At 49.4% G+C, this 25,983-nt stretch overlaps 5 protein-coding genes across 5 annotated transcripts; 4 read left to right on the top strand and 1 right to left on the bottom strand.

Moving 5' to 3' along the window:
- Positions 1 to 6,015: 6,015 nt before the first annotated feature.
- PODANS_5_12660 (uncharacterized protein) lies at positions 6,016 to 7,713 on the top strand (the record flags this gene model as incomplete). Its single annotated transcript, XM_001904383.1, has 1 exon — positions 6,016 to 7,713. One exon carries the CDS (start codon positions 6,016 to 6,018, stop codon positions 7,711 to 7,713), a length of 1,698 nt encoding a protein of 565 aa, XP_001904418.1.
- A 5,110-nt stretch (positions 7,714 to 12,823) lies between these two features.
- Positions 12,824 to 14,104, top strand: PODANS_5_12670 (uncharacterized protein; the record flags this gene model as incomplete). Its single annotated transcript, XM_001904382.1, has 4 exons — positions 12,824 to 12,861; positions 13,064 to 13,143; positions 13,244 to 13,651; positions 13,833 to 14,104. The coding sequence occupies 4 exons, from the start codon at positions 12,824 to 12,826 to the stop codon at positions 14,102 to 14,104; spliced, it is 798 nt and encodes a 265-aa protein (XP_001904417.1).
- A 347-nt stretch (positions 14,105 to 14,451) lies between these two features.
- PODANS_5_12680 (uncharacterized protein) lies at positions 14,452 to 16,662 on the top strand (the record flags this gene model as incomplete). The annotated part of the gene is made up of 1 exon (XM_001904381.1): positions 14,452 to 16,662. One exon carries the CDS (start codon positions 14,452 to 14,454, stop codon positions 16,660 to 16,662), a length of 2,211 nt encoding a protein of 736 aa, XP_001904416.1.
- A 1,402-nt stretch (positions 16,663 to 18,064) lies between these two features.
- On the bottom strand, positions 18,065 to 18,475 carry PODANS_5_12690 (uncharacterized protein; the record flags this gene model as incomplete). The annotated part of the gene is made up of 1 exon (XM_001904380.1): positions 18,065 to 18,475. The coding sequence occupies one exon, from the start codon at positions 18,473 to 18,475 to the stop codon at positions 18,065 to 18,067; it is 411 nt and encodes a 136-aa protein (XP_001904415.1).
- Positions 18,476 to 21,844: 3,369 nt separating this feature from the next.
- On the top strand, positions 21,845 to 23,611 carry PODANS_5_12700 (uncharacterized protein; the record flags this gene model as incomplete). The annotated part of the gene is made up of 1 exon (XM_001904379.1): positions 21,845 to 23,611. One exon carries the CDS (start codon positions 21,845 to 21,847, stop codon positions 23,609 to 23,611), a length of 1,767 nt encoding a protein of 588 aa, XP_001904414.1.
- Between the last annotated feature and the right edge of the window lie 2,372 nt (positions 23,612 to 25,983).

The following is a 25,983-nucleotide window of genomic DNA, read 5'->3' as shown; positions in this document are numbered from 1 at the left end:
TCTCGGAAGCCGTACAGCCTATAGTACAGTGCTGTAAGTCGACGATTGGCCTAAAGGTATTGGCCTAGGGTTGTGATCACAATAGTGGAAAGTCTGTAGTACAGCACTAATTCCACTAAAGAAGCTTCTTAGTAAGAAGCCGTACAGCCTGTAGTACAGTGCTATAAGTACGTCGACTGGAAGCGCACAAGTAGGCTGGATTCCGGGCTAGGTGGTTGCCCGGGCTTATAACCTGTTAGCTGGTAAGCCCTGATAGGCCTATAATATAGAACCTATATAGGGTTGCTGTAAAATACAGCAGTGCGCAAGCGGAAGCGGGAGGATACGACGGCAGTGCCGAAGGAAGGTAAAGCACTGTAATACAGTAAGGTATAAGGAATAAGAATTGCCTTTATTACCCTTGGCCTTGGCCTTTGGCCTTAGCCTTAAGCTTTTTGCCCTTAAGGAAAGAAAGAAGATAACTATCCTACAGGAGAGAGGAGAGGTCTATATATAGGCCTTCGTAGGCCTACTATGGGTCCTGTAGGCCCTGGAAGCTCCTATACCACTTTGGGGTATTTAGTGGGCTTAGGTGGGTCTAGTGTAGACTTACGGAAATCCATAGAACCTTCGGTAGCAGAGGTGCCCTGTAAATCACACCATTGTAGCAACTTACTACGTAAGCCTGTAGCTACTTTGGAAGGTTCTAGTATCTATTAACTAAGCCTCAGGCCACAGTAGCCCTGTAAGCCTTCAAGGGTCCCTTGTAAAGAACATTCTAAAGGGATCCAAGCCGGGAAGTTCCATTACTGCTTATAGCAGTACTGCCCATTGTAATATCAATCTGTAGGGCAGTAAGTAGGGCACTTAGTAGTACCCACACATTAACAATTATAAATAGAAGCTGTTAAATAATCTAATATAGCTTTTGAAAAAAGCTTTTTATGTTGTAGTAGGAAAATACCGGCTTTAATAGCCCTTATTTAACCTAACTATTAAGATATAATTAGCTTTTTGTTCTTTTATTGATTTTTTAGTATTTTATTATTTATAGCGTTTAATATAGTGTAAAGTAAAGCCTATATCTATTAAATAGGACCTGTAAGCCTGTAAGGCTATAACTATTAGATTCCTGTAAGACTTATAGTCCCTTCCTAAGCCTTAACCTCCTTAGTAAGACTTATAGGACCCTAAGGTTTTCCGCTAAGGTACTGTATATGAGACCGACTTATGAGAGCCTTGCCTTGGCGTCTTCCACGCACTGTTGGTTACACTGTGACAGACAGGTATTGTTCATCCATCAGGAGGCAACTGCTTGAATGAAGATGCCTCTTTTGAGCCATAGTTGAGCAAAGATAGCATGATCAAGCATCAGGCTGTGAAAAAAAAGTATTTAGTTAGCTAACTTCCCATTTCACTCCGCTTTGAACTATCCTATCTTATCAGCATTCCATCTCTTGCTAAGTTAAGATTTTGAAATCTAAGACAACCCAATAAGGTACCTACTTTTTGAATTGACCATGGCAGAGACTCAAGCAACAATTTCTCCTCCCTTTGAGGCTGTTTCAGCCATGCAGACCAACCCAGAAACGACTAGCAAGCCTGGTCTCGTGACAATCGGCACCGAGCCCATCGGCAAAAAACAACCTTGGCGAGATATTTTGCAGCCAAATGAATTCGTCCAGCCTGAATATTTCAAGGCCACTCCTATCGCTGCTAGCACGGGCAAGGTACGCTTGCTCGCAGAGCTTGACAGCAAGAGTCGTTAGGCTAGGCTCCTGTTATGGAGCCTATATTATTGGCCCGAGTACGTATCATGGACGGTCATGGAAGGATGTTCCTCATCTTTTTAATGACCAACCTTTGAATTCAAGAAGCTTGCTTAAGTCGTGAATTGTGGGCTAACTGATTTACTGGAGCAGTGCAAGCTTGCTTCTGATATTGGGCAAGGTACCTACCTACCCTATTGTCGGGAGGAAGGATACTGTCAGTAGGATAATGTTCTGTTCTAGGTACCTTAGTCGATGTCGGGAGTCAGTTTTGTCACAGTGGATATACCTACCTAACTTGGATTCAGTTGCGGTTTGGAAGTTTGGTGCTGAAGCAGGTTCGCAGAGACAATGTCATGCAGCAATATGAACGCAGATTTCGTTATCCCGCCCACTTTTTCGTCACCGTTACTACCAGAGAAACCTGGATATTTGTGCTACCTGCTATTGCGTTGAGTTCATGCATGGTGGACTATCCCATCTTCGGAGCGTAGGAAACACTACATTGCCGAGGTTTAGTGTAGAAGTAACACTACCCATTCATGTATGCACTTCAGATGAGTAGTTAAAGCATCCTGCAAGACGCTATTGATGGAAGACCCATTATAACAACATGGGTACCTGATACATTTAGATCTTCTGTTCAGGAGATTCAGCCTATTCTGGCCCATGCTTCCAGGGGAAGTCCCCTGCTGCTTCCTTCCTCTCCTCTCTTGAATCCAAGCATAGGACAGTTGAGAATCTTACCGTACTATGCTGTTGCCTTTGCTTCCATGCTGTTGTCCATGATAAGGAGCAGGCGTACCTCCACACTCTCACGCGGATCAGCCCAGTTGTCAGTGTGGGATGCACCTGCACCGTGTGGACAGCAACCTTGTACGAGTGTCAGAGGGGATGCTCTCTTTTCGTACCTAACCTCCAGTGTGAGAAACCAGAAAGGGGAATGACGTACTAGCAAAGTCCTCTCCCATGTCATCAGACTTCCATGTTGGAAACACCACCGCCTCATCGCATCGATGTCCAACGAGAGTGTACCATTGGTGGTAGTCACGGTGATAAAGGAAGTATGATTTCTCCACTTTATCAGGCAAGACTTTATCAACCTCGACGAGGTCTTCTTTCGGGACCGTTCGTCTATCACAAAACAACAATGGCGCATTGCAGACAACCTTGTTGAGGGGACGCCAGACGCTACATTTGCAGATATACATGTGTAAGCGATGAACACTGCCGTGAGAAATCGCTGGATAGCTGCGTAGGTAACTGCGGATTCACTGATGCTTTGCCGATGAAGATGTTGGGTCTTACTTGACAATCATTCCTTTGCGGCCTTTCTTCATGTACTCGGCGAGCTCGTCAGGAAGGAGTTGAATTTTGAGACGATCAAAACCACCGTCTGCCGAGTAGTCTGATAATCAGTCATCGCTTGGTTAGCAAAGTAATACCGATTGACACCCCCATACAGTTAGACAAACCGCAGTGAACCACATCTCCGCTTGGTAATGCATAATTGCGGATGTCCTTGAGATCACGAGGTGGTATTCCAGGGCCAGTTGTAGGGTCCCGCCGACGGAGCTCGAAACATATTAGTTGGAATGTCCAGGTAAAAAGGTGACGGATCAGGATTTTGATGGAAACTATGTTCAGCGAGACTCACCCTCCAATCAAAACATATAACATCCACGGGTTTGAACATGTTTCTGACAAACTCGACGGTTTCATCGAGATATTTGGTGAGTATACTGTTGTCCCCTCCAACCGTTTCGAAGTGCCTGGCGGCTAGTTCACAACCTGACTTGAACTGGAAGAAGGCAAAGCCATGAGTCTGAAGAGTGACTGGGTGCTCCCGGGCGTTTCGGACATCAATCTCCTTTGCTTCAAATACACAATTCTCACCCTGTGGGGTTGCCTCTTGGTCAGGATAGCCCACAAGCTGGTAAGGCTGTTCCTCCTGGTAGATTGGGAGTTCACAAAGAAACTTGAGGCTATCCCTCATTGTAAGAATCGAGGTAGATGCTGGTGAGCAGGCTTAGGTATTCTGTTTGTTGAGTGAACTCGACCCAAAAAAAAAGCATGTTGTCAGATTGGCTGTTTATATGCCAACAAATTCCTCGTTTCACGGCATGCTCATGTCGTCGATTCTGTGAAATGGGCCGCAGCGAGGCTCAACAAACCAAAAATGCGCTTTTCCCCTCAAAGCAATTGCGCATGCCCTGCCTTGGCCTAGAACCTGACCTCCTGTTCACTTGGACAGTCAATCATGGCAAGGCTCACAGTGGACAACATCTTGGGGCTCTCAAGGTAGGTAAGGTACCTATCTTCCACTTGCCGCCATTTCGCACCGCCCATCCAAATAAATTACCTCAAAATTGTCATTTTGTGTTCATGATGAGCTTAGCGGTAGAATTCGAAATATAGAAAGTTGCAGATGTCGTATTGCAGAGGGTGCAATACAGTGCGTCATGGAATGTGCCATACGGCTTGACAGAGAATGTGGAGTTGAGTGCCTCTGAAGTGTTCCCCCACAGAGCAGAGGGCCATTGGCTGGTTTTCTTCGCCGGTCGAGAAATGATTGGCCCATTTTTTCACCGGTCCGGGCCACGGCTGTACACATGCATGAGACTAAGAGCGCCACAGATAGGCGAACCGATCACTAGACGTGGTGTAGATTTATCAAAGTCGGAACTGGCCTCATCTGCGCTTGATTAAATGGTGACACGGAATGTGCAAGGCTTGGCCGATCCCCAAATGTTTGATTCGAGGAAGATATACACAGAAACGTCGCATCCTAGGTACTTGGTAAGATGCAGTCCCACCAAGACATTCCTGGGTAGAAATACACTTGGGCCTCCCTGGGGGTAACAACCAACATGGCGTCGAAGCCTTGGGAGCGACACCATTTTACCTGTTATCTCCCTGTCTCCTCATACTGGGGTGAATGCTTCATGAAATCTTTCGACACGTTGTGCGGGAGTTGTCGCTCAGACGGAACGTGCCTCATTGTGCACGGCAACTTCACGGAATTTCCAAGCTCCGACTTGATTCAATCGGAATAGCCGGGCTGGTCGGCTTATTTGTTGCGAGGTCGGTGTAGGGGTAGGTGATCATGCGGCAGCTCACATTTCGGAGCAAACCTCCTCCCAGATCCCAACTTCGCAAATTATCCTTCGACAGCGACCAAAACAAACAGACGACTGCCGCGTCCGCGTTGATCTAGTAAGGTCCCTGCGAGTATGGCGTCAGCACTTGGCAGCCAAATGGAATGCTTTGGCATTTTGTTTGGGCCATCTTGGTGGTATGCATACCGCACTGTAGATTGGGCGCTAACCTGCTACAAGTCTCTTGTTTGTCCCAGACCTGTGTGTGAAGGAACCCGAAAAGACGTTGAAATCCTCCTGGAAGCAGTTAAGGTCTTTCATTCGTTGTCCTTCCAACGGGAAGGCCCATGCATTGGGGTTTGAATATCATTTGGGTTCTCTTAGTGAAGAGGAATCAGTGTGGGAGTCAGTCAGAGCCCAAGCGAAGACATTGGTTGAGGTGTTGAAATCTGAGGTTGGCATCAATCGCGTGTTCTCTCTTGATTGAAGCAGGTGCTAATATTAGAACAGATAATAGTGTCACCAATCGTAGAGTCATCATCGATTGGCTCATCGCTCGTGGTCTTTTCTTATGGTCTTGGGGGCATTTTGGTGAAAGAGGTAACAGATTTCATGTTTTCATCCGGTTTCTAGTCACAACCTAGCAAGATAAGTAGGTACTAATTTTATTGCAGGCTCTGTCCATAATCTACCACGGCGACCAATCTCCAGCTTGCCAAAACCTACGAGAGCTTCACCAGGGAACCGTCCTCTTTGGTACTCCACACCCTACATTTGCGAACCGTGATCTCTGGGAGAATCTCACACTCACTCTACGCCACACAGTCAAAGAGCTGTCACGACTTCAATACATCAAAGCTGAGTTGAAAAACGCCCAGGTTGCCACAGTGTCAGAAAACTTCCAGGAAAGACTTCGAGACGTTTCAGTCATTACAGCATACGAAACATTGCCAACCAGGTTACAAAAAGGGTTAACTTGGAGGAAGACTATCGTAAGCCCTCCCATTTACCCATGTAGGCGTTGTGTTCATGTCAGCTAATCGGTTCCCTTCATTCTCCCTGTGTAGCTCGTTGACGCACAGTTTGCCGAGATCTCTGTACGGCACGAGAACCTGATTCGCCTGAACGCAGATCACTTTGGGCTTTTGGGCTGTGCCAATAACGACATTATGCTTGTTGACGCTATCAAACGGATGATTACCAAGGCGTTGCGGTGGGCGTCGAGAAAGAATTCAACCACCTCATCTGCGCAAACCCCCCCATCAGGCAACGATTGTGCTAGTATTCGGCAGGAAAGCATTCATGATGTGTTGTCGGAGGGCTCAGACGAGGCATGGGATATCATTGATCCAACTGATGCCGATCAATTCAGCCACGAACCACCACCCGGAACACGGGGAGACCTATATCTGCAGGTCGGACGTTCGCGGGAAGAAATCAATGTGCTCTCAGACCTTGAGTCATGCCCTCTTTCTTTACAGGCACCTTATACGACGCTCAAACCATCTGACCGTAACGTTCAATTTACTGGACGTCAAAAGCTCCTAGACTACATGGAGACCGTGTTGGTTCCTCGAAAGGAATCGAAATGTGAACTCAACAGAGAGCCACGCCGAGAGTTGGCGATACGTGGAATGGGGGGAGTAGGAAAAACTGAGCTTGCGCGTGAGTTTGCATTTTCACGACAGCACTACTTCGATGCCGTGATCTGGGTTGAAGCAGAAGAAGCAACACAGCTATCAGAAGGCTTTGAGCTTTTCGCAACCTACCTCGGTGCCAATACCGGTCAAGACCGGGTGGTTAGCCGAAATATCGCCCGCGAGTGGCTTAACAACCCTACCAAGCGACCGAAGGCCAGACCCAAGGATGCGACGGCGCCAACTGAAGGGGACGATGGTGCGGAGGACACGTCTAACAAGAAAGCAAGCTGGTTGCTCATATTCAACAATGCTGACGACCTCTCGTTACTCGAAGATTATTGGCCAGACAATCCAGATGGATCCATCTTGCTGACAAGCAGAAACTTGGAGGCCCAGGTCGGCAGGCTAACGCTAGACCTGGAACCATTTGAAAGGGAAGAAGCTGCCGATCTGCTTCGACAACTGACCCCTGGGATCGATCACACGTTGCCACAAAATGTACAAGCATCGCTGGATATTGCTGAACGACTTGGTGGATTGCCGCTAGCCATCACACAGATCGCTGCTTTCATCACAAAACGCGACAAATCACTGCCTGAATTCGTAGCTTTCTATGACCGATATTCCGTGGAGAAGCTTGCAAACGATCGTGCGTTGAGGTCTCGTGGTGCACAGTACAAGCATTCAATCTTCACCGTCTGGGCACTTGAAGGGTTATCTTCAAACAGTCGGTCAGTTCTCCAGGTTCTCTCATTCCTTAATCCGGACTCGATCAGGGAATCGCTGATCAGACCGCCGTTTCCACCCACACAAGTGTTGCCAGAAGAGTACCCGATGGACGAATTTGATTTTGATGAGGCACGTTCAGATCTGTCACAGATCTCACTGATCAGAAGGAACAGGGATGATGGAAGATTGACAGTGCACCGTCTTGTTCAAGACGTAGTGAGATCCCAAATGAAACGGCCTCGGATGTTGCAGATGCTCGAATTCGCGGCGTTTCTCGTCCTCAGCGGATGGCCTACCGCCTTCCTTCAGTTTGACCACGATACCGCGACATGGGAAGCATCCGAGGACCTTTTGCCACATATCATCAAGCTGAAGGGGTTCTTTGACCATTACTCGGCCGAGATCGAGTCTCCCGAAGCTCATCATAACTTAGCCAGACTCCTGCTGTTTGCCGGCTGGTTAGTAGATCTTCATGTTCCTCCACTCGCTGCGTCATAGGCTTACTAACAATGACTGTTTACAGGTACCTTCGAGAGCGTAATGATTTTGAGCAAGCAAAGCCTCTGCTGTTGCATGTCCTGCGCCTCTCCGATGCGTCTCTCGCTTCCTCTTCTCAATCCGAGCCTAACAGGGTCATGACTGATATCCGCGCAGACACATTGTTCTCTCTTTCAGTAGTTGAAGCAGAGGTTAATGAGAGCATACAGCAGAACCTCAAGTACGCCTGGGAGCACTATGAACTTCGGGTGAAACTCCGCGATGGAACAGTGCTGGGGGAGGCTCGCATGGCAATGGCACACGGCGAGTTGGCTCACATCCAGATGCTGGCAGGCCAGTACGACGACGCAATTCATAACGCCCAAATTGGTATCGATATGACAGAGGTGACCGAGGCGTACAAGAACGGTTCCGATTTCCCGACATTTGCAAGTAGCCACCAGGCCTTTGCGCTAGCAGCCAAGGGAGATTATGACAAAGCCATGCATCGACTTCAGCTTGCTTTGGACTACTGGACTACACACTCCTCCGAAGGACATCTGTTTCAGTTAGTTTCTGCCTCCCACCTCTTCAGTGTTTGAACCCACCGACGTGCATGTCATCATCAACGGGTTGTTCGATATCCAACCAGCTGACTAACATGACATGTTACCCCCATCAGACTAGGGATCGTACACCGGTGCCTTGCCTTTGTGAAGAGAAAACAGGGCTTATTGGATGAGGCCTTCGACAATTGCTTCGAGGCCCTTCAGAATTTCAGAAAGACTGTTGGAAGCAAGTCACACTACGTTGCGCATATGTGCAGCATTCTTGGGAGCTACCACATGGAGAAAATACAATATGAAACGGCGAGGTAGGTAAATCACGGCCTTTGTACATTGTTCTGGTCCGAGACCGAGGATTTCTTTCTTTCAAAGTCTTGGGCTAACTTCTGCATATTACTACCTTACCTAGCCTTTACTTGGAGGCAGCAGTGAACGGTTACCGGGCACATAGCTGTTACCGGGCACAGCTGGCACTGGCATTGTTTCGCCAAGGAAAATTACAAAAGGCCATGGGGGATACAGAGGCATCTGAACTGTCGCTCAGAGAGTCTATGGATTTATACAAAGATGTGTCCGGGATCGAAGATGTGATCGGACTGACCGAGGAACAGTTGCTCTCTGTCGTGCCTTTAATTTGGAGATAGGATTTGACAGATGAACAGATTATTCATGATGAGACGACAGAGGTACCGATCAAAGGTGCTTCAGGCAAGTGCAGAACCCCGACTTTCTTGTTTATTAGGTCACAGATTGTCAATGTTGTGGGGCACGTTCAGCTTTATGGCACCCATATCTTGGTTGCTTTTAGTGACAAGCATATGTTTCTGTATGTTTACTACATTTTTTTCCATAATTCTTTTTCTATAGCGCATCATTCATAAAACTTCGGATCTCGTCATTTCGCTTGCCATCAATCCTCGTGGTTTGTAGTTGAGTAGCCCTTCATCCCAAATGTAGCCTTTCGTAAAGTGCATCTACCTTCCATCGATGCAAATATTGTGATAGCATGCTCCTTCATCTTCGCCTTCTCACCACCTGACTCTAGCTTTACCTTTGTGGAGATATGATCCATGAGGATACTTGAAGATCCGAGCTTCCAGATGCTTGTCGTACCATTATTGACCTTGTAGACTCCCAGAGAAAAGTATGAACACTCTCTTTTGTGACCTGCTCAGGGTGGAGGGGTAACATCGACAATGATACGAACATGGAACGCGAACGCTGCAGTGAGCCTGAATATAGCATCTACAGGTAGAGTGGCCCAGCCAGTTGCTTCTCTATACATTATTCCGTAACACTAGTTATCGAGCCCATAGGACGCCAGACTTCCCTTCAGTTTCTATAATATATAGACTGAACGCATGTTATGCTAAGTCTTCAGATGCTCAACTTTGGCCGCCTTCCCGTCCACTCTCATCCCTCTGTGAACCTCTTGACCAGGCTGCTTTCCAGAAGCACAAAACCATAGAAGGAATCAAGATTCCCACTGTCGTTCCCACGTATGCAGCAATTCCCTTCCACATGTTGTCGTCTTTGAACTCAATGAAGTTCATACCATAAATCGATGTAACGAAAGACAACGGCAAAAAGAAGTAGGCGAGCACCGTGATACGTCCGATTTTATGGGCCTGCTCGGTCGACCTTCTTGCCTCTTGCATCCTGATCTCTGTTGTGATAACTGCCATCCCGCTATCGACTGCTTTCTTTATGGACTGTGCTCGGTGTAATATGGACCGGTAGTCATCCAACAGCAACTTTCGAGTTCTCTCGCGGGTATCGTGCATGTCTATTGGGTTCCTGCTCTCCGAGGGACCGTTGCCGATGCCACCACTGCCCCCGCTACGAAGGTTAGATCCGGCCCTGATTACAGCGGCTCGGTCTTTATGAGCGCTGGGCCACTGGGTATACCCTTCATTTTCGAGAAGATAAACAACCCGTTTGCTCTCGTCGATGGCACGCTCGACTAGGGTGGTTAGATGCTTCAAGTGCGCTAGCGACCAATTCTCAATGCCCTGAAACCGGTGAAGCGCGATATCGATGTGATACTTCAGTAAATTCAGGAGCTGGTGTTCTGAACTTGCTGCCATTGATATCAGTTCGCTGAATGCATACAATGCATCACGCCGAGCGAGGTTTGGGTCCAACGATGACCCATATTGACTGGCCAAGTAAAAGAAATTCGGATAAGGTGGTAAGGTCGCTCGATAGAACGGAGTATGGGGCTGGCTGCTAGTCGCCGGAGGAGGGGAAGCGGGTAACTCGGGTGGTGAGATTGCTATCTTCGGTCTGTGTAGAACAAGAGGTACGTAACTCTCTTGTCGTTCCGCCTGCCCATTGGCAGATTCCGTGCGTTGGACGAGCGCCTTATCACACTCAAGTGGAAAGCCGCTGTCCGTCCAGATAGTTCCTTGAAATAAACCCTATCAGCAATAAGCTCGAACATTACAGCACAAGGCACAGCCTATACTATAGGCAGTAGCAGTCTTCTCAGACAAGATCCTGTAGAAATGGTATCGAGTTGATTGACTTACCGATCCAACCGTCATCCTTTTTGCTGACACAAAAAGAAATATCCTGTTCAAGAACCGACGTCGTGCTGTCTATCACAGAATAGTGGCGTATAATTGGTGTTCCCTCGTCCGTCGTGGATCCAAGTCTCTGAAGGTACCTCTGGACATCCCGCTGAGCACTCTGCCGTCGACGTTCAAGCTCTTCAGCGTCAAGTGCGTCCCCGGGTAGTCTGAATTCGCAGATCGTCACGGTCCGGATTCTCCAGATGGATAATTGTTGGGAAGGGAGTGGCGGTTGGTCAAAGAGCTTGGTGGAAGCGAGGAAGCTGAGGTGACACCGAAACATCTCGGGGTCGAGTCCGCAGTACGTCCCAAGTAGTCGGAGCGAAGTTGGCGATTGCCAGCCATGAAGAAACACGAGTAGATTGGAGTTTGGCCCGAGATTTTGGCGCTGTGACAATATTTGGTCCAACTCGTCACGGATATTGATCGCAACGTGATGAAACGGGTTGGAAACGGAGTCGTTTTCTGGGTGAACCAAGTAGATCGGTCTGAAAGCCACATGGAGGTTCCCGGGTCCTTGGCTTAGAGATGGCGATGATGCAGAAATTTGACCAGTGCCTGTATTGGGCCCATTCTGTTGCGGATAGGTGTCCAAAAGTTCGCTCAATGGGCCAAAATGTCTACCGGGGACGAGATAACCCTCTGGGGTTCTGTCAGCAAATGAGCGGATCTGATCAGCAAATTGACGTTTTGGTCTAGAGCCTTTTGGAAAAGTTTAAGACGTCAGTACTTCGCTACTACCAGCGGTCAATCAAATAAAGTACCTAGGTACCCGAGTCTGGGTAACAAAACATACCTGGGTTAGACACAATGGAACCTGGACCTCCTGGAGAAGGTTGGGTTGAAACATCTGACATCTCCATGATTGGAGGCTTTGTCGCCGGAAAAAAGTAACATATCCGGGGAAACTGATGAAATCGATCAAACCAAAGACAAGTCGAGAAACTCGTGCTACCAAGACGGGGACGGCCTCATATTTAATGCTAGAGATGAGGCTTAGAATAATTAACAAGGCTCTTTGGGCTTCCGTCAGCATTTGACTTGCATAGATAGGTATGCAGCCTGAACGTTACGTAAGTGTCAATAACCAGTTCCTGGAGATATGCTGTGATGTGCCATGCCGAATCATTTGAAAGGATTGGGAATGGAACTTTCAGTACGCCTGTCGATGAGACACACGTGCCGAGAGAGAGCCTTAAAGACCCTAGAGGTGGGGAGGAATTGAGGTGAGTTCTGCCCTCAACGCAGCCTCACCGCGTTTTATTCCAGGCTTGTGTTTGTGATGGTGTGTAGGGGCGGGCGGTTGGGGTACAAAAATGAAATTTCTTTGGGGTGCAATCGATATTGGCTGGCTGAGCGCCAATGATGGAGAGTACCTACGAAAGTTGATGGAGGGGTGTGAACCACATCTCATGCCCGGGGGCGTGCACCTGAAGAGTAGGTCGAAGTCCTCTGAGCCTTGCAGGCACCCCCCATGCGGTGCCCTGAAAGAGTGCACCAGGGTGCAGTGCCCACAGTACCACTCTTGGCGGAAGTTCGTCACCCAAGCTTAGGAAACACCGGGCTGCCTCTAGGTGTCATCAGGTCATCCAAACTCATAACGGTTCGACCCATAGACCTGCAGTGACTCGGCACCAATTGTGAAAGGTGCTACCTAACTTGTGCTCTAAGATATTGAGGCCCGGGACAAGGCCTAGTGTTTCTGCATAGCTGCCCACTTTCAGGTAACAGTCAGTTGAAAACCCAACTCACCGAGCAGGAATGATTGGCTGTCAGTGGCGTCCATGCCAAAACGGGTGACGGCAGGTCACACTAGGTATCACCTGACTTGAATCAGAGAACTCGAGAGTGAGTTTCAGCGTTCATATCTTCTCACATATTTGCGACATACCTCCCACCACCGAAATTGATAACCCCTATCTTAAAAGTCAACAAAACCCTGAACAAGACATATAGGCCTATCAAGTTCACGGCCCCAAGCTTCATTTTGGGATGGTGCTCGACGCCTATCTTTCATCTGCATCAAGCTGGTACGTTCCTAACCTGATTCTTTACACATCTACAATGCAGTCATGGTAAATTTCGGGGACTTCCTCGACCTTCATCAGGCTCATAATGAAGCACATTATATTTCTCTTCCTATTTCACTATCTCGTCTTTACCAAGTACGGCTCTATTCATCCATAAAAACTATCCGAGCAATTGATGGACAGAGTCTAAGCTTTATACAAGCCTCTCCCAGCTGCTCACCAACGCTGTCCGAGCCTTCAGGCAACTTGGAAGCATGAGGAGGAAGACTGTTCTTATCGTGGGTAAGTGCTGGTACCCCGTGCAACCCAGAATTGAAACTGATATTCGCCAATCAACACTCTGATAACCACGCGTCGACGCCACTGACACCAAGAGCTGCAGGGGCAAACCGCGGGATCGGAAACAATCTCCTGAAGGCATTTGTTGAGGAGTCATGGGACGTTACGGCTACCGTTCGGCCCAAAACACGCACAGAAAAGGATCCGACGGTTGTGGAGCTTGAGAAAGCAGGTGTGAGACTCTTGGAGCTAGATTATCTTGATGAAGCCACCATCTCTCGAGCAGCGGCTCTATACGGTGCCGATCGACCTCTTGACCTCCTCATCAACGTTGGTGGCCTCTCGCCTCATCCAAAGCCATGGCAGGAGCAAACAGGGGAGATGATGGTGGAGAAGTTCCGCGTAATGGCTGTTGGCCCTATCCTTACCATCGGGCACTTCCTCCCGAGCTTGGAGCTTGGCGATAACACAAAGATAGTCAATATCTCCTCCGCCTTTGGCTCAGTTTCAAGTGAGTAAACTCTCAAGATCCTGCCATATCACTTTCTTTCCCCATGATAGGATGGAAGCCCTACTCATCTCCATATATCATCTTGTTATGCCCTCAATGTCATTTCTCATAGCCAAATCATCTTTGCTCATCCTTTCGTTGCCCCGTTTAATGAGGCAAGCTGGCATTAACAAGACAAAAGAGAACTCTTTTGGTACATGCATGGCCTACCGTATGGCGAAGACGGCTCTCAACCAAGGCACTGTCACCATGGCACGTGAGTGGGAAAAGGAAGGACGAAAGCTGACGATGGTGAATGTCGAGCCTGGGTTCATCTCGACCCGGCTCACAGGGTGGGATGGGGTTGACGATATGACAACCTGTATTGCTGGCTTGATGAGGGTATTCAAGGACATTACGCCCCAGGACAACGGAACCCTCATCAAGTGGGACGGGAACAGAATTCCATACTAAATCAAGGAAATGTTACGCCGTTCGAGTTCACCTAGCCCTGGACACCACTTCTCGCAGCACGATCAATGGTTACTGTGGCCAATAGTGTTAGTATGAATCACGGCCCTTTGGCTTAAACTACCTACCTTGTATTCTTCTCGGTTCAATATATATCTCTATCCCAGTTTGAATATTCGATTTGTGAGTCCATTTTTGGTGTGCGTCCACGACTTATCATCCACGTAGACTCTTGGCATCGACACAGATGAAACTGAAACCGCACCACAAACCAACAGTCTGCCAATACCAAACACCTCTAATCGGGCCAGAGGAATGCATGATATCTCAAAGCCCCGCATTTTCGACCAATGAGCTTCCAGAAGGCGGCGGTGAGGTGTCAGTGCCGAAGGCTTTCTCTCATTTGCGCTTTTTTTGGCAGTTTGAGGGTTGATGTGCTAATCCACACTTTTCGAGAACCACATTGGATCAGATTCATACAGATCTACTTGATCTCTAAGACTTCCACTGACAATCAGTTCCCTACTGTCAAATTTTGTCACAAGATGGTGCCGACAAGCTTTCAATACCGACCCCTTCCCCCCCCTCCAGCCAAGCTCATCCGGCTCTTGTCTATCCACCCGAGCGAAGACAAGACAGCCCCGATCTGCCTATCGTTTACGAATCAACCAGCCTGCATCGACATTCAGGATGAAGCTATCACACCCTACGAAGCTCTGTCCTATGTATGGGGCTCCGAAGCCGACCCGGCTCCAATCGCCATGATCACGATCGACGCTGACGGCTCAACAAAACACAACACAATGCTCGTCACCCAAAACCTTGCCACCGCGCTCAGACACCTCCGTCTGCCCTCGAGCCCGCGCACAATCTGGATCGACGCCATCTGCATCAACCAAAACGACTGGACCGAAAAAGGCCACCAAGTCAGTTTCATGGGCGACGTCTACGAAAAAGCAGCCCACGTCGTCATCTGGCTCGGCCCCGAAGCAGACGATAGCAACCACGCACTGAATATCCTCCGAGACATCGGCTCCCAAGTCACCGTTGACTGGAACATGCAATCCATGACACCCACCCCCAACGCCCGCGACCCCTCACTCGCCGACATTGACACCCCCTTTCCTGACGACGGGCATTACACCCCCCGCGACGCCAACGCCGTCGAAGCATTACTCAACCGGTCTTGGTTTGAACGACTCTGGGTCTTACAAGAGCAAGCACTAGCAAACAACGCAACATTCCAAGCTGGCCATTCCACCATCTCCCGCCTCGACCTCCGCAATGCGGTCTACTGCACCAACGTCAAGAACTCTGAAGGGTCTAGCCCGATGGCGAAGCTGTGCCGGACTGATAGGGCTTGGCTGGTGGTTGCGATGTGCAGGCCTAGATTCCCTATCAACCTGACAGAAATGCGGACGTACTGCGAGGAGATGAAGTGCAAGGATCCAAGAGATAGGGTTTATGCACTGTTGAGGCTGCTGAGTGGGTTTGAGAGGGAGGGGGGTGCTGCGGAGGTTGTGAGGCCGGATTATACTGCTTCTGTTGCCGAGGTGTATGGGGATGTGGTGTTGAAGTATATCCAGGCGACTAGGAAGGGGGATATTTTGGCGCATGCGGGGGTTAAAGACGAGGAAGGGGGGTCAAAGTGGTGGCCGAGCTGGACTCCGGATTGGTCTTATGAGATGGAGAGGAATATGTATGGACTGCCGTGCTCTGGGGGAGAGACTTTTCTTGCGGTTGTCACGGATTCGTCTCTGGAGGGGACATTTCTCTCTATGGTTGGTGTCCAGTGCGCGGAAATCACGGTTACGGCCCTGCCAGACGACACTACCACTCCTTTTGCCACGCTGGCCAGCTTTCGAAAGCTCTTCAGGGATGTTTTCGCCAAGGTGACGGCTGTGCAACAGCCAATTCTCCTAGAAAGCATGAGCCGGGCAGTCAGTGCAGGCCGCTTTCGAGAGACGTTTATCCCACCGGAAAACTACTACCTGCCTTTGTCTGACGTGACGGACATGCTGCGCAAAGTTCTGACCACATCTGAGGATTTTCGTGAGGAGAACAAGGAGGACCCAAACTTGGTACTCCTAGGAAAACACATGACGACCTGGGTTCAAGGACGCCAGTACTTCATGACATCTGATGGCAGATTTGGGCTTGGACCCAAGGCAACACAGCCAGGAGACATCGTATGTCTTTTCCTCGGGACAGACACCCCTCTAATCTTGCGTGCAACAGAAAAAAACAGGCATCGTGAGTTCTATCAACTTGTTGGAGACGCCTTCATGCATGGTATCATGGCTGGCGAGCCATTTTTAGGACCACTCGAAAGTTATCAGCAGCAGGTGTATGCATTCAACGAGAGCAATCGAGGTAGCCTGTCCATCTTGAATGAACGGACAGGAGAGGTCGTTATCAAGGATCCAAGGATCGAAAGATTAGGGCTCGGCCTTGAAGCCGTTGATACTTTCACAAGTTCGGGTGGCGAGTTGAGATATGAAATAAGTATGCAGCACCTGAAAGAGAAGGGAGTGGCAGTACAAGACTTCTGTTTAGTTTGAGTGCAACACGGGAAAGCAATTACAGGAAGGAGTTTCCTTAGATTCTGTACCCATCAATTCTTGAATTGGCTGTCGACCCTTGGGCATATTATTTGAGAGCGGCCCGCAGGCTCGTTTCCAAAGCTTGCAAAGCCGCAGAAACAGCCCTTTCATTTTTATGGACGGGGTACGGCCAGGGTGATGGCTACGTTAGCTTATTTGGTGGCAAAGAAAAGGAAAGGCGTACAAAGATGGTAGTGTGTTTTTGGCTTCGCTTTGTGGCATTTGATGTTAGGGCAGTCCCACCCACAATTTTAAACTTCAAACACTCCTTCCTCTGCAGATACAAACCGTCCCCCAAGCTACAGGCGCCACATAAAGGTTAGATAACGTCCAAATCTCCATCGAAGCCCCCGACCCGACGACAGGGCGGATCTAGAACTCACGCTCAACACATCATAGCGCTCACCTTTATGCTTACTGCTATACGGTAGTTGCGGTTAAGCGCCGGCCGGCCAGTTAAATCCCGGTGGTTATATCTAGGCGCGTCTTTGTTCATTGGCTGTGTCACCCGAGTTATGCATGTTCAGTGAGTTCCGACTACTCAAACCTGGAGCGACTCCGAGTTTATTCTACGTAGCTGCCAGAGGCCAACAGTAAGCAGCAGAGGATATTTGGGGAACAGTCAAAATGGCCTGAGGGAGGAAAACTGCAGATTTCATTTGAATTAATAGCAATATTTGGGTGCAAAGACTTGCTGAAATGCAGTCGCCGGTGTGATGCTATAGTACCTAATAAATAGAAGGCCACTGCCATACATGATGAGCATCGCTACCCCTATCACCATCTCTGACCAAACCCTGGTAGCTTCTTGCAAGCGATCATCCTGACATGTGGGCTCTGGTCCTAATCAAAACACTGCAGAACCAAGGAGAGAAGTTCAAGTGAACGTCATACAGGGGAGAAACCGCCAATAAAGCCACTGCCGCTTTCCTTTCCCTTTTGGCCCCGCACACCCTCTTGTTTCATCCTCCCTGTTCCTGTGGCTTGCTCCTAGCGGCATGCTTCCTTCTTTCTTCCTTTCCCCAGTCGACGCCATGCAGCCAAGGGCGGGATGATGTTGCGCCAAGCGCCAAGCGCCAGTGAAGGAGGGCAGCGACTGACAGCAACGGGCATCAGCGGAAGTGCTTAATCTGCCTAATATCAAACAAGACGTCTTGGCGTGAGGTTTTCCCCAAGCTTACTGACATGTCGTCTGGCTGCTTGCCGGCAAGTGCTTCCTATTGCCCGAAGCTGGTCCGTCTTGGCTTCGACAATTTGCAGCTTCTGTGTTCGGTTCGCGTTGCTTGTTTCCTGAGTGTCCCATCTTGGCTCGGCTGCCTGGGCCCGTGGTAGTACTTGCTGTCTGTATGCCTGCGCATGCTCACGAGGCACGCTCAAAGCGGTTCAGACGGGGGTGGCTTTCCCAGGTAATAGTGAGGGTGCTGTTGGGGGGCAACTGTTGTCCGTGGCGCGAGTGCACCATGGCCGGGTGCTTCTGGGAGGGTTTCTTGACTTCAATATGGTCCGCAACTGGCGTCTCGATGATCATGTTCTTTTCGTGGAGAAGCGTATAGTCGCAGCGTTTCCTGTCGTCCTTGGGGTATGGGGTGGGGGTGCGATAGCGCACTGGCTGGTGGGAGCAGTGGTGAGAGCGCCATTTGGACGGTGGGGTGAGCCAATTTGGCTGTCTCTCGAAAATCTTCTGGCCCATCTCAGAGATTCCTGGGCCAGTGCCGTGGCCGTGGCTGTTGCTCCTAGAGTTGGAGTTGCATCTGGATATGGCGGAGCCCATGGTGAAGTTTGCTGTTGTATGAGAAATACGGATTGCAAAAAAACAGTTGTGGAGGACTGTCTGGCGGGGATTTTGTAAAAGAGGGTGTTCAGGATTCGTGAGACAGTCCAGGTTGGTGGTTCGGGTGCAGTGAAAATGCCGCAGGCCTGGTTGGTTCAAGACTCTGGGAATAAGGGTGACACTACAGTCGGCGGCTGATGGAGGGTGGTGTACAGGCAGCAAGAGACAAGATGAGTGATTGATGGATGATGGGTGAAGGGATGGGTCATGGGTTGAGGGATGAGGGATATTTGAACGAAGCTTGAAATGGCAGTGAGATTCTGGACAGTTGAGATAGGGCAGGGGCAGGGCTTGAGGAAGTCTTATATGCAATCGTCAAGTGGCAGTTCAGTACGTACCTCCCCCACATTGAGTCTAGGCCTTGGCGTCCATTTACCGATGGATAAAAAAGTGGTCGCAATGTCGATCAGATTGGGCGTGAAATTCCCGACACAAGCTGCTGCTTCTGCTGATGCTCATGCTTCTACTGTGCTTCTCTGGTGGCGTCTATGATCCATTCGCAGCTGACAAAGACGTCAGACGCAGCACATGGCGAGTGCCAAAGGCCTGGAGAGGAGGACACGCTGAACAGAGAACAGAGCTAGGACCTAGGTAGTGTACTGGCAGTGTTGCATGAGGCGGTCACCGCATGTGCAGTCCGTTGCACGACGGAACCTTCCGTTCAGCAGATTCCCGGCCATGAACCCAAGCTTTTTCCTGGACCAGACTTTGCTGCTCCACGGTCAACGAAGTCCGACAAGAGGATGGCTTGCCGTGACAACACCAGTCTTGGCGTATATGCCAAGGCCTTGCCAAGCTGTTCATCCTCGATGAAGATCTCCCTTGGCATCTGATGGCGGCCCGATTCGGTTAAGCGCCACGCGTTACCCCCCAAGACCCGTTTGTGGCTTGCTGCTTAACAGCCACCCACCAAGGCCTTGAACCATCCCATGGCCTATCCACTGCCAACATCAATATCCCACCGCTTCAAGATTGCTTCATTCAACGTACGCAACCAGCCCGGGCGGAGCATCATCGATCTTCCACAACATGCTGCATCACGACCAGTCCGCGCGTTATGGCAGCTTGGCACCTGTCTCCTGTCCGCATGTCCCAGCCCCGAACATGCAATCTCTCAGTTTGCGACACCGAATTTCGCTGCTGCCGGGCATGGGCTGCTATCATTTTGCGCAACACGGAGGCCTTGGCGAGGCTCACAACCACAGACACATCAGTAGCCTAGACTCTCACAGTCTCACTCAAATCCTCAGACACAATCCGCTGCCAAGCCCGTCGTCCCGTCGTGCGAAGGCCACCCGCTGCCACCCACTTCCACATCAGATTCCACCGATGCCGCCATAGGCACGTATGACCCGATCCAACGTGCCCATCGGTACCCGTCCTGCCCGAGCCTTGCCTTGCCTTGCCGTCCGACGGTCGCGCGCCCGTCTGCGTCTGCATCGGCCGGCCTTATTCTTCTGCCTTCCCGCCGTCCACGGCGCTGGCCCTGCAGGAACCGTCTCCGATGGCGCACCTTTGGTCCCTCCAACTACTGCAACGTCTCTTGCACACCGTCATTCCCACGTCAACACATCAGCAGAACTGGTCAAATGTTACATACAATGGTGATGTTGGTGCCAAGCCTTATCTACCGGCATTTGAACCTGCCAAGCGGTTACAACTGTTGATCAAGACGCTTGGCATTCCGCGATGCCTGTGTCCTTCGTGGGATGTCTCATGAGGAGGTACGCCTTCTGCTCGTTTTGGGTCTGTTGGAAAGATAAGGTGGTATCACTGGGTGGCCAGCCCCTTTGTGCCTCATCCCGGTGTGAGCGCAGCCATCCCTTTTGGCCTTCGACAACTCATCATCCACTGGGCGCATCGCCGCTGCCAAGAGGCATCACGATCCTTCAAGCTGCTCAAACTGGATGCTATATCTCTTGGCATGAAGACAACCCTGACCGATCACCGCAGTCATCTGTCCTGTTGGCGGTCTAGTCAGAGCGAATGGCAATTTACGAGGCAATAGTGCACTTGGCCGGTGGCTTCATAATGTCAATCGTTTTCGACACCAAGAGATGAACACATCCTGCATTACGACCACCGCAACCGCGTCACGATGGCCAAGGAGACTATGCTCCGCCAACGGAAATTGCAGCCTCTGTGGGGCTCCATTGGGAGCACAGCAGCATCTAAGCAAGGGGGTTGACGTCCACCAGATGCTAGTGGTGACCTGGACTCCTGCTGACAGCCACAACGGCCGAACTACGGTGGTAGTGGATTTGGCTGCCCATGCCCCTGTCTCTTCATGTCCAGAGAGTGGGAACTAAACGGTCGCTAGAGAATTCATAGGCGTATTTCGCCTACAGGACCCCGTGGCACAGGCGTGGTAGGCTGTCCCACCAGATTCGTTGGCGCGAGTGCGCCTTAATATCTATTTTTTGTTCTTCTTGAAGGGTCTATGGTGCTCACAATGCCCACCATTGTCCCTGCGTAACCACGACCCCATCCAGGGTTTCAGGGTCCTGGTGTTCTACGCCAAGAGTCATATGGAATGCTTGCCTCATCGAGCCCCCTGCCATCGCCTCAGCAATGGTATCAGGAAGCCGGCTTGAGTTTGCCATGATCGCATTGGGAGCTGAATGTCCAGATCGAGTGGTTTTAGCACATCTTGTCCTACATCAAGTCGAGACATGACGCCTCGGAAACACCTCAGGCCGGGCAGCTCGTCAGATCGGGAGAATTTCGCCCCTCTGGCATGAGGCGTGTACCGTATCACGGCCTTGAGAAGGGTCTTGTGACGTCAGGTAGGTCGGACGCCTTCAGTTCGAAGACTGTGCCCCTTCATCTTGCTCTCTGGGGATTTGTACCACGATGGAGCCCTGGATGACGGGGCTTTTCCGACCGGGTGAACTCTCTCCCGAGCATTTCTTCTGTCCGCAGCTCTCACACATTTGACCAGCGGTCCTTCACATCGATTCTGGTGGTTGTCTGTATAGTGTTGATCCTAGGTAGACTTGTCCAATGAAGGTCGACCATGTTTACTTGGCCGCATTGTCACAAATGCAGCATCAGTACATAAAACTTGAGCTGACGGGTCGGAGTTTCTATTGACTACCTGGTATAGATGTTGGTTTCTGTCTTTTCTGATCTATCTTCATGACGGTTATCAGTACTTCAGGCTATTCATATCAACCGGATTGCTCGGCTATTGTAGTGTCTAGCGCCGAAACACAGACACTCAAGAATAACTGCTCTTACAGGGTAAGGATGATCAAGCAAGAATACCATCGCATCTGTAAGACTGTATCTTGAGCGCTAACATACAGAATGGCAGAACCAAGGCTTCCAGACGTCTACGGCCCCGGGACCCTTACCGACCGAGAACTTGTCCCGATACTGACGGATGCGCACCGAATACTCCGGGTCTTGGCAGCACAAACCCCCGGCTTCACAGACAATGAGGGCGTCCTGTCAAAAGTTATGTTTGAAGGCGAGGCCGAGCCTGTGATCCCGGGCCCTGTCAAGTCTACGCCTGTTGCAGCAGCACTCCATGCCATGACCGGTATCTTGGCCGATGAGATTCTAACGCTCCGAGGGTTGCCTAGTCCTACCAGGAAGGTGGTCATCAACACAACACATACAGCCCTCTGGCTTGGAGGTGTGGCGGCGGTTTACCTCGACCACGAGCCGATTATATCCTTGATTCGAGATAAGAAGAGGTTCGGTGAGCTGGTTCCGGATTGGCAACAAAGAGGTCTTGATCCCAATTTAAACCCCCTGCTCAAGCTGAGAGCAACGGGTATCTATCCCACCAAGATACCTGGGCAGTGGTATAGCCTCCATGGATCCCTCAATCCAGAACCCATGCTTCGTAACCTCGGCATTGACCCCTTTCCTGAAGCATCGATCACAACCGTCGACGAGGCAGCGGCTTACCTCCGCAAGAAAACAACAAAGATGTCACCCGCCGAAATGGAGTGCCTTAATCTCTCGGCCGGTCACTGCGGGACAAAGTGCCATACTCCTGCCTCTTGGTCCGCCACCTCGATGGGAAAGTCCCTGGCTAAGCACCCGCTAATCGATATCATCCCCCCACCCTCCCACTCCGTCCCCTTACCACCTACCCCCTTCCCAGCTCTCAACACGACCAACCCCCTCCCCCTGTCAGGGGTAAAAGTCCTCGAGCTAGCCCGCATCATCGCCGCCCCGGTAGCCTCCTCCATCCTTGCGTCGTTAGGGGCAACAGTCATCAAAATCAACGCCCCCCATCTGCCGGATATGTCTGTTCTTCAGCTCAGTCTCACAGCCGGCAAGATCACCACCTGCCTTGATCTTCGAGATCCCACCGACAGGGATAAGCTTCAGGAGTCGTTAGCCGAAGCGGATGTTTTTATTCAGGGGTTCCGTCCCAGTGCGTTAGATAAATACGGTCTTTCCCAACACGATATCCTGTCCATGGCTGTCAAACGGAACAAGGGAGTGGTGTACGTGACGGAGAATTGCTTCGGTCCTGCTGGGGTGTATGCTAGTAGGCCCGGGTGGCAGCAGATGGCTGATTGTGCTTCTGGTGTGGCGTACGTCATGGGGAGGGGTTACGAGTTGGCTGATGGGGAGCCGGTCTTGCCTAGTTTGCCGGTTAGCGATATGACTTGTGGGCTTGTCTGTGCTGTAGGGGCGATGATGGGGTTGTTGAATCGGGCGAGAGAGGGGAAGAGCTGGATTGTGAGGGGGAGTTTGGTTAGAGTTGATACGTTTTTTTTGGATAAGGAGGTGGGTTTGTATCCTCGGCATGTGGTGGAGAGATGCAAGGAGAGGTTTAACTGGGGAGTGATGAGGGGGGAGAATCATGTGTTGGAATTGTTGAGGATGACGTGGGAGGGGTGGGAAGGGGATGGGGTGATGAGAGGGTATTTGAGGGAGGAGGGGGAGTGGTGGGAACGATGGAGGGAGAGTGCGTTTGGGGGGAGGGGGTTGGGTATTTTGAGGCCTGTGGTGCGGTTTGAAGGGGAGGGAATCAGGGAGGAAGTGCAGCCGAGGTGGGCGAGGGGTCCGGTGCCGTTTGGGTTTTACGAGAAGGGGGATGCTATGTTTTAACTAATATATCCAAAAAATAGTGCTAAAATTATATTTCTTTGGAGCTAGGTGGTCTGGAGAACATAAGTATGTTAAAGAGACTTTGGTTTAAGCAAAAACTAAATGCTAGGACCCTTTGATTCAAGGATGGGGTTTGGTTTTAAAATGGTCTGTGAAGCTTAAATTACTAGCTCAAAAGTCAGTATTACGCTGGGATAAGCACCTTCAAGTGTTCAGACTAATGGCTTGATTAAGATATATAAAGCTATTGCTAGAATTGTGTATTTGTAGCGCTGCGTACTGTGTAAAGCTAAAGCACAAAGTCAAAGAGATTCTTGAGCGTTGACACTAGCCCACTGTCTTGCTCCTAGGTCTTCTTTACCTTTGGGCTGGGCCAATTGCCTTTTACTTCCTTTCTTTCTATGCATCACCAATATCACCAGTTTGCCCACACGTTCGTTGCCTCCCACAGCTTTTCCTTTGAGTAGGGAATAAAGGCTGGAATTTCTGGATTTAAAGCTACCTTGAATTGTCTTTTAAATAGACTGTGAAAGTTTAGATTACTAGATCTAATGTCAACAATAAGCTGGGATTTTTGGATTTAAAGCTAGGATTGAGTTTTATCAGAGACTGTAAAGGCTAAGATTATTATATCTAAAGTGAGTATAAAACTCGGATTTCTAGATTCAATGCTAGAATCGAGTCTTAGAAGAGACTCTTGGAGCTGGGACTGGTACTTTAAAATGCTCAGATAAGTAGTTTGAAGGTAATGGTGGGGAAGATTGGGTATGTAAATGTTGCTTTAAAGTATCGAGATATGTGTAGGTGCTCAAGAAGTGTGTGTGTTGATGATGAGAGACATAACATACTTCTGATAGACTGAGTGTATGAATCTCAAAATGCATAATTAACTCTCTACGCATTGCACAAGCAGCATAATACCTGCTGTAAGAAGCATAACTATTTATATGAAGAAAAGCAAATACAGCATAATCCCCAGTGTAAATTACGTCATATAACACAGTATAACCTTCATAACCCATGACACAATTGCAGGGTAGTTAATAAGCCAAGCTGAGCTTGGCTTATTTTATAAGATAAGCTGCTAAGCTAAAGTAATCTGGCCAGAATTTCACGTAAGCGAAGTTAAGTTTAAGGTTAGCTTATTTCACTAGTTTATTAAATCCTTTAAATTTTTTTTATATTAATATTAATAATTACTAGAGGTTATGTCCCATTGTCACGATTTGGGGTAGAAGGCGAGAACTGGCGGACTAATAAAGACTGGACCGGGAAGGTGAGCGAGGCTTACGGTCTAGTAGCTAGGACGGACTAATAAAATGAGGACCGAGGACCGCGGCAGGGCTCACGGTCCACGGTCCAAGTAGAACCAATAAAGTAAAGACCAAAGACCGTTTATAAGTCCACGGTCCACAGTCCCCAGGTCTATATATACTGTCACGGCGGTTGCACCGTGACCGTCGTTGATCCACTGATAGAGCTTGGCACGTGCAGAGCACGGGCCAATGCGACTAGAAAGATTTTGCATCTCGCTGCCGCGAGACCTGTTTGTAGCTCTTTGAGCTACGTCTTGACAATAGAGCCTGCCCGTACCTGACGGAATAGAGCCCAGACTGTAGCTTAGCTGAATACTACTGTCATTAACCTGTCAACCTGTGCTACCCGTGACATATACGGAGGAACTAGATGGTAGCAGATAGTTCCGCAGTATGCAATACAAGTCACATTCGTTGGTATCAAAACTATTGTGATTGAGACAAGCCATTGTTGTGCACTGTTTAGCTGCACTGAACCAGATTATCTAGAAGCGCCTTCGATTAGGATCCTTTTCAGAAGTTCTAGTAGGGGTTCGTCACAATAAGGCAACAATTATACTATACCAATTGATTAATTGTAAGCTAAAGAAGAAAAGAGAGGAAATTCTAACTGTGCCTGCAAAGCAGGGCTTTTGAACATGGCAAAGCTTTAACGACTTGCTCTCGCTCCCAGAGTCTCACATACCCCACGTGGCCCACACGTGCCCAGTATCCACCAGTCCGTCGGTGTCAGATTTTCGAAGTATTATTCCGTATCACTAAAAGGTTTTATAATATTAAAAAGGTCGGGGAATTATAGTTCCTTTACCATGTTACTAAAAAGCTACTAAATATCCTTATTTCATTAGTATATTACGTTAAATTATATATCGAAACGAGGCTTTTTTAAGAAGCCGAATAGTATCTATAAGTGCCGTAAGTATAAGCCCGATATCTTCGACTGATAATTTACTAATAAAGTTACTATCTCGGATAAAAGTCTATAGCTTCGGAATTAAAGCTTCCCCTAAGTTCGAGAGCTTAAGCATGAAAATCGGCTTCGGTACATCGTCGAGA

Source organism: Podospora anserina, chromosome 5, assembly GCF_000226545.1.
Source record: "Podospora anserina S mat+ genomic DNA chromosome 5, supercontig 3".
NCBI lineage: Eukaryota > Fungi > Ascomycota > Sordariomycetes > Sordariales > Podosporaceae > Podospora > Podospora anserina.
This window is presented reverse-complemented; position numbering and strand designations above follow the sequence as displayed.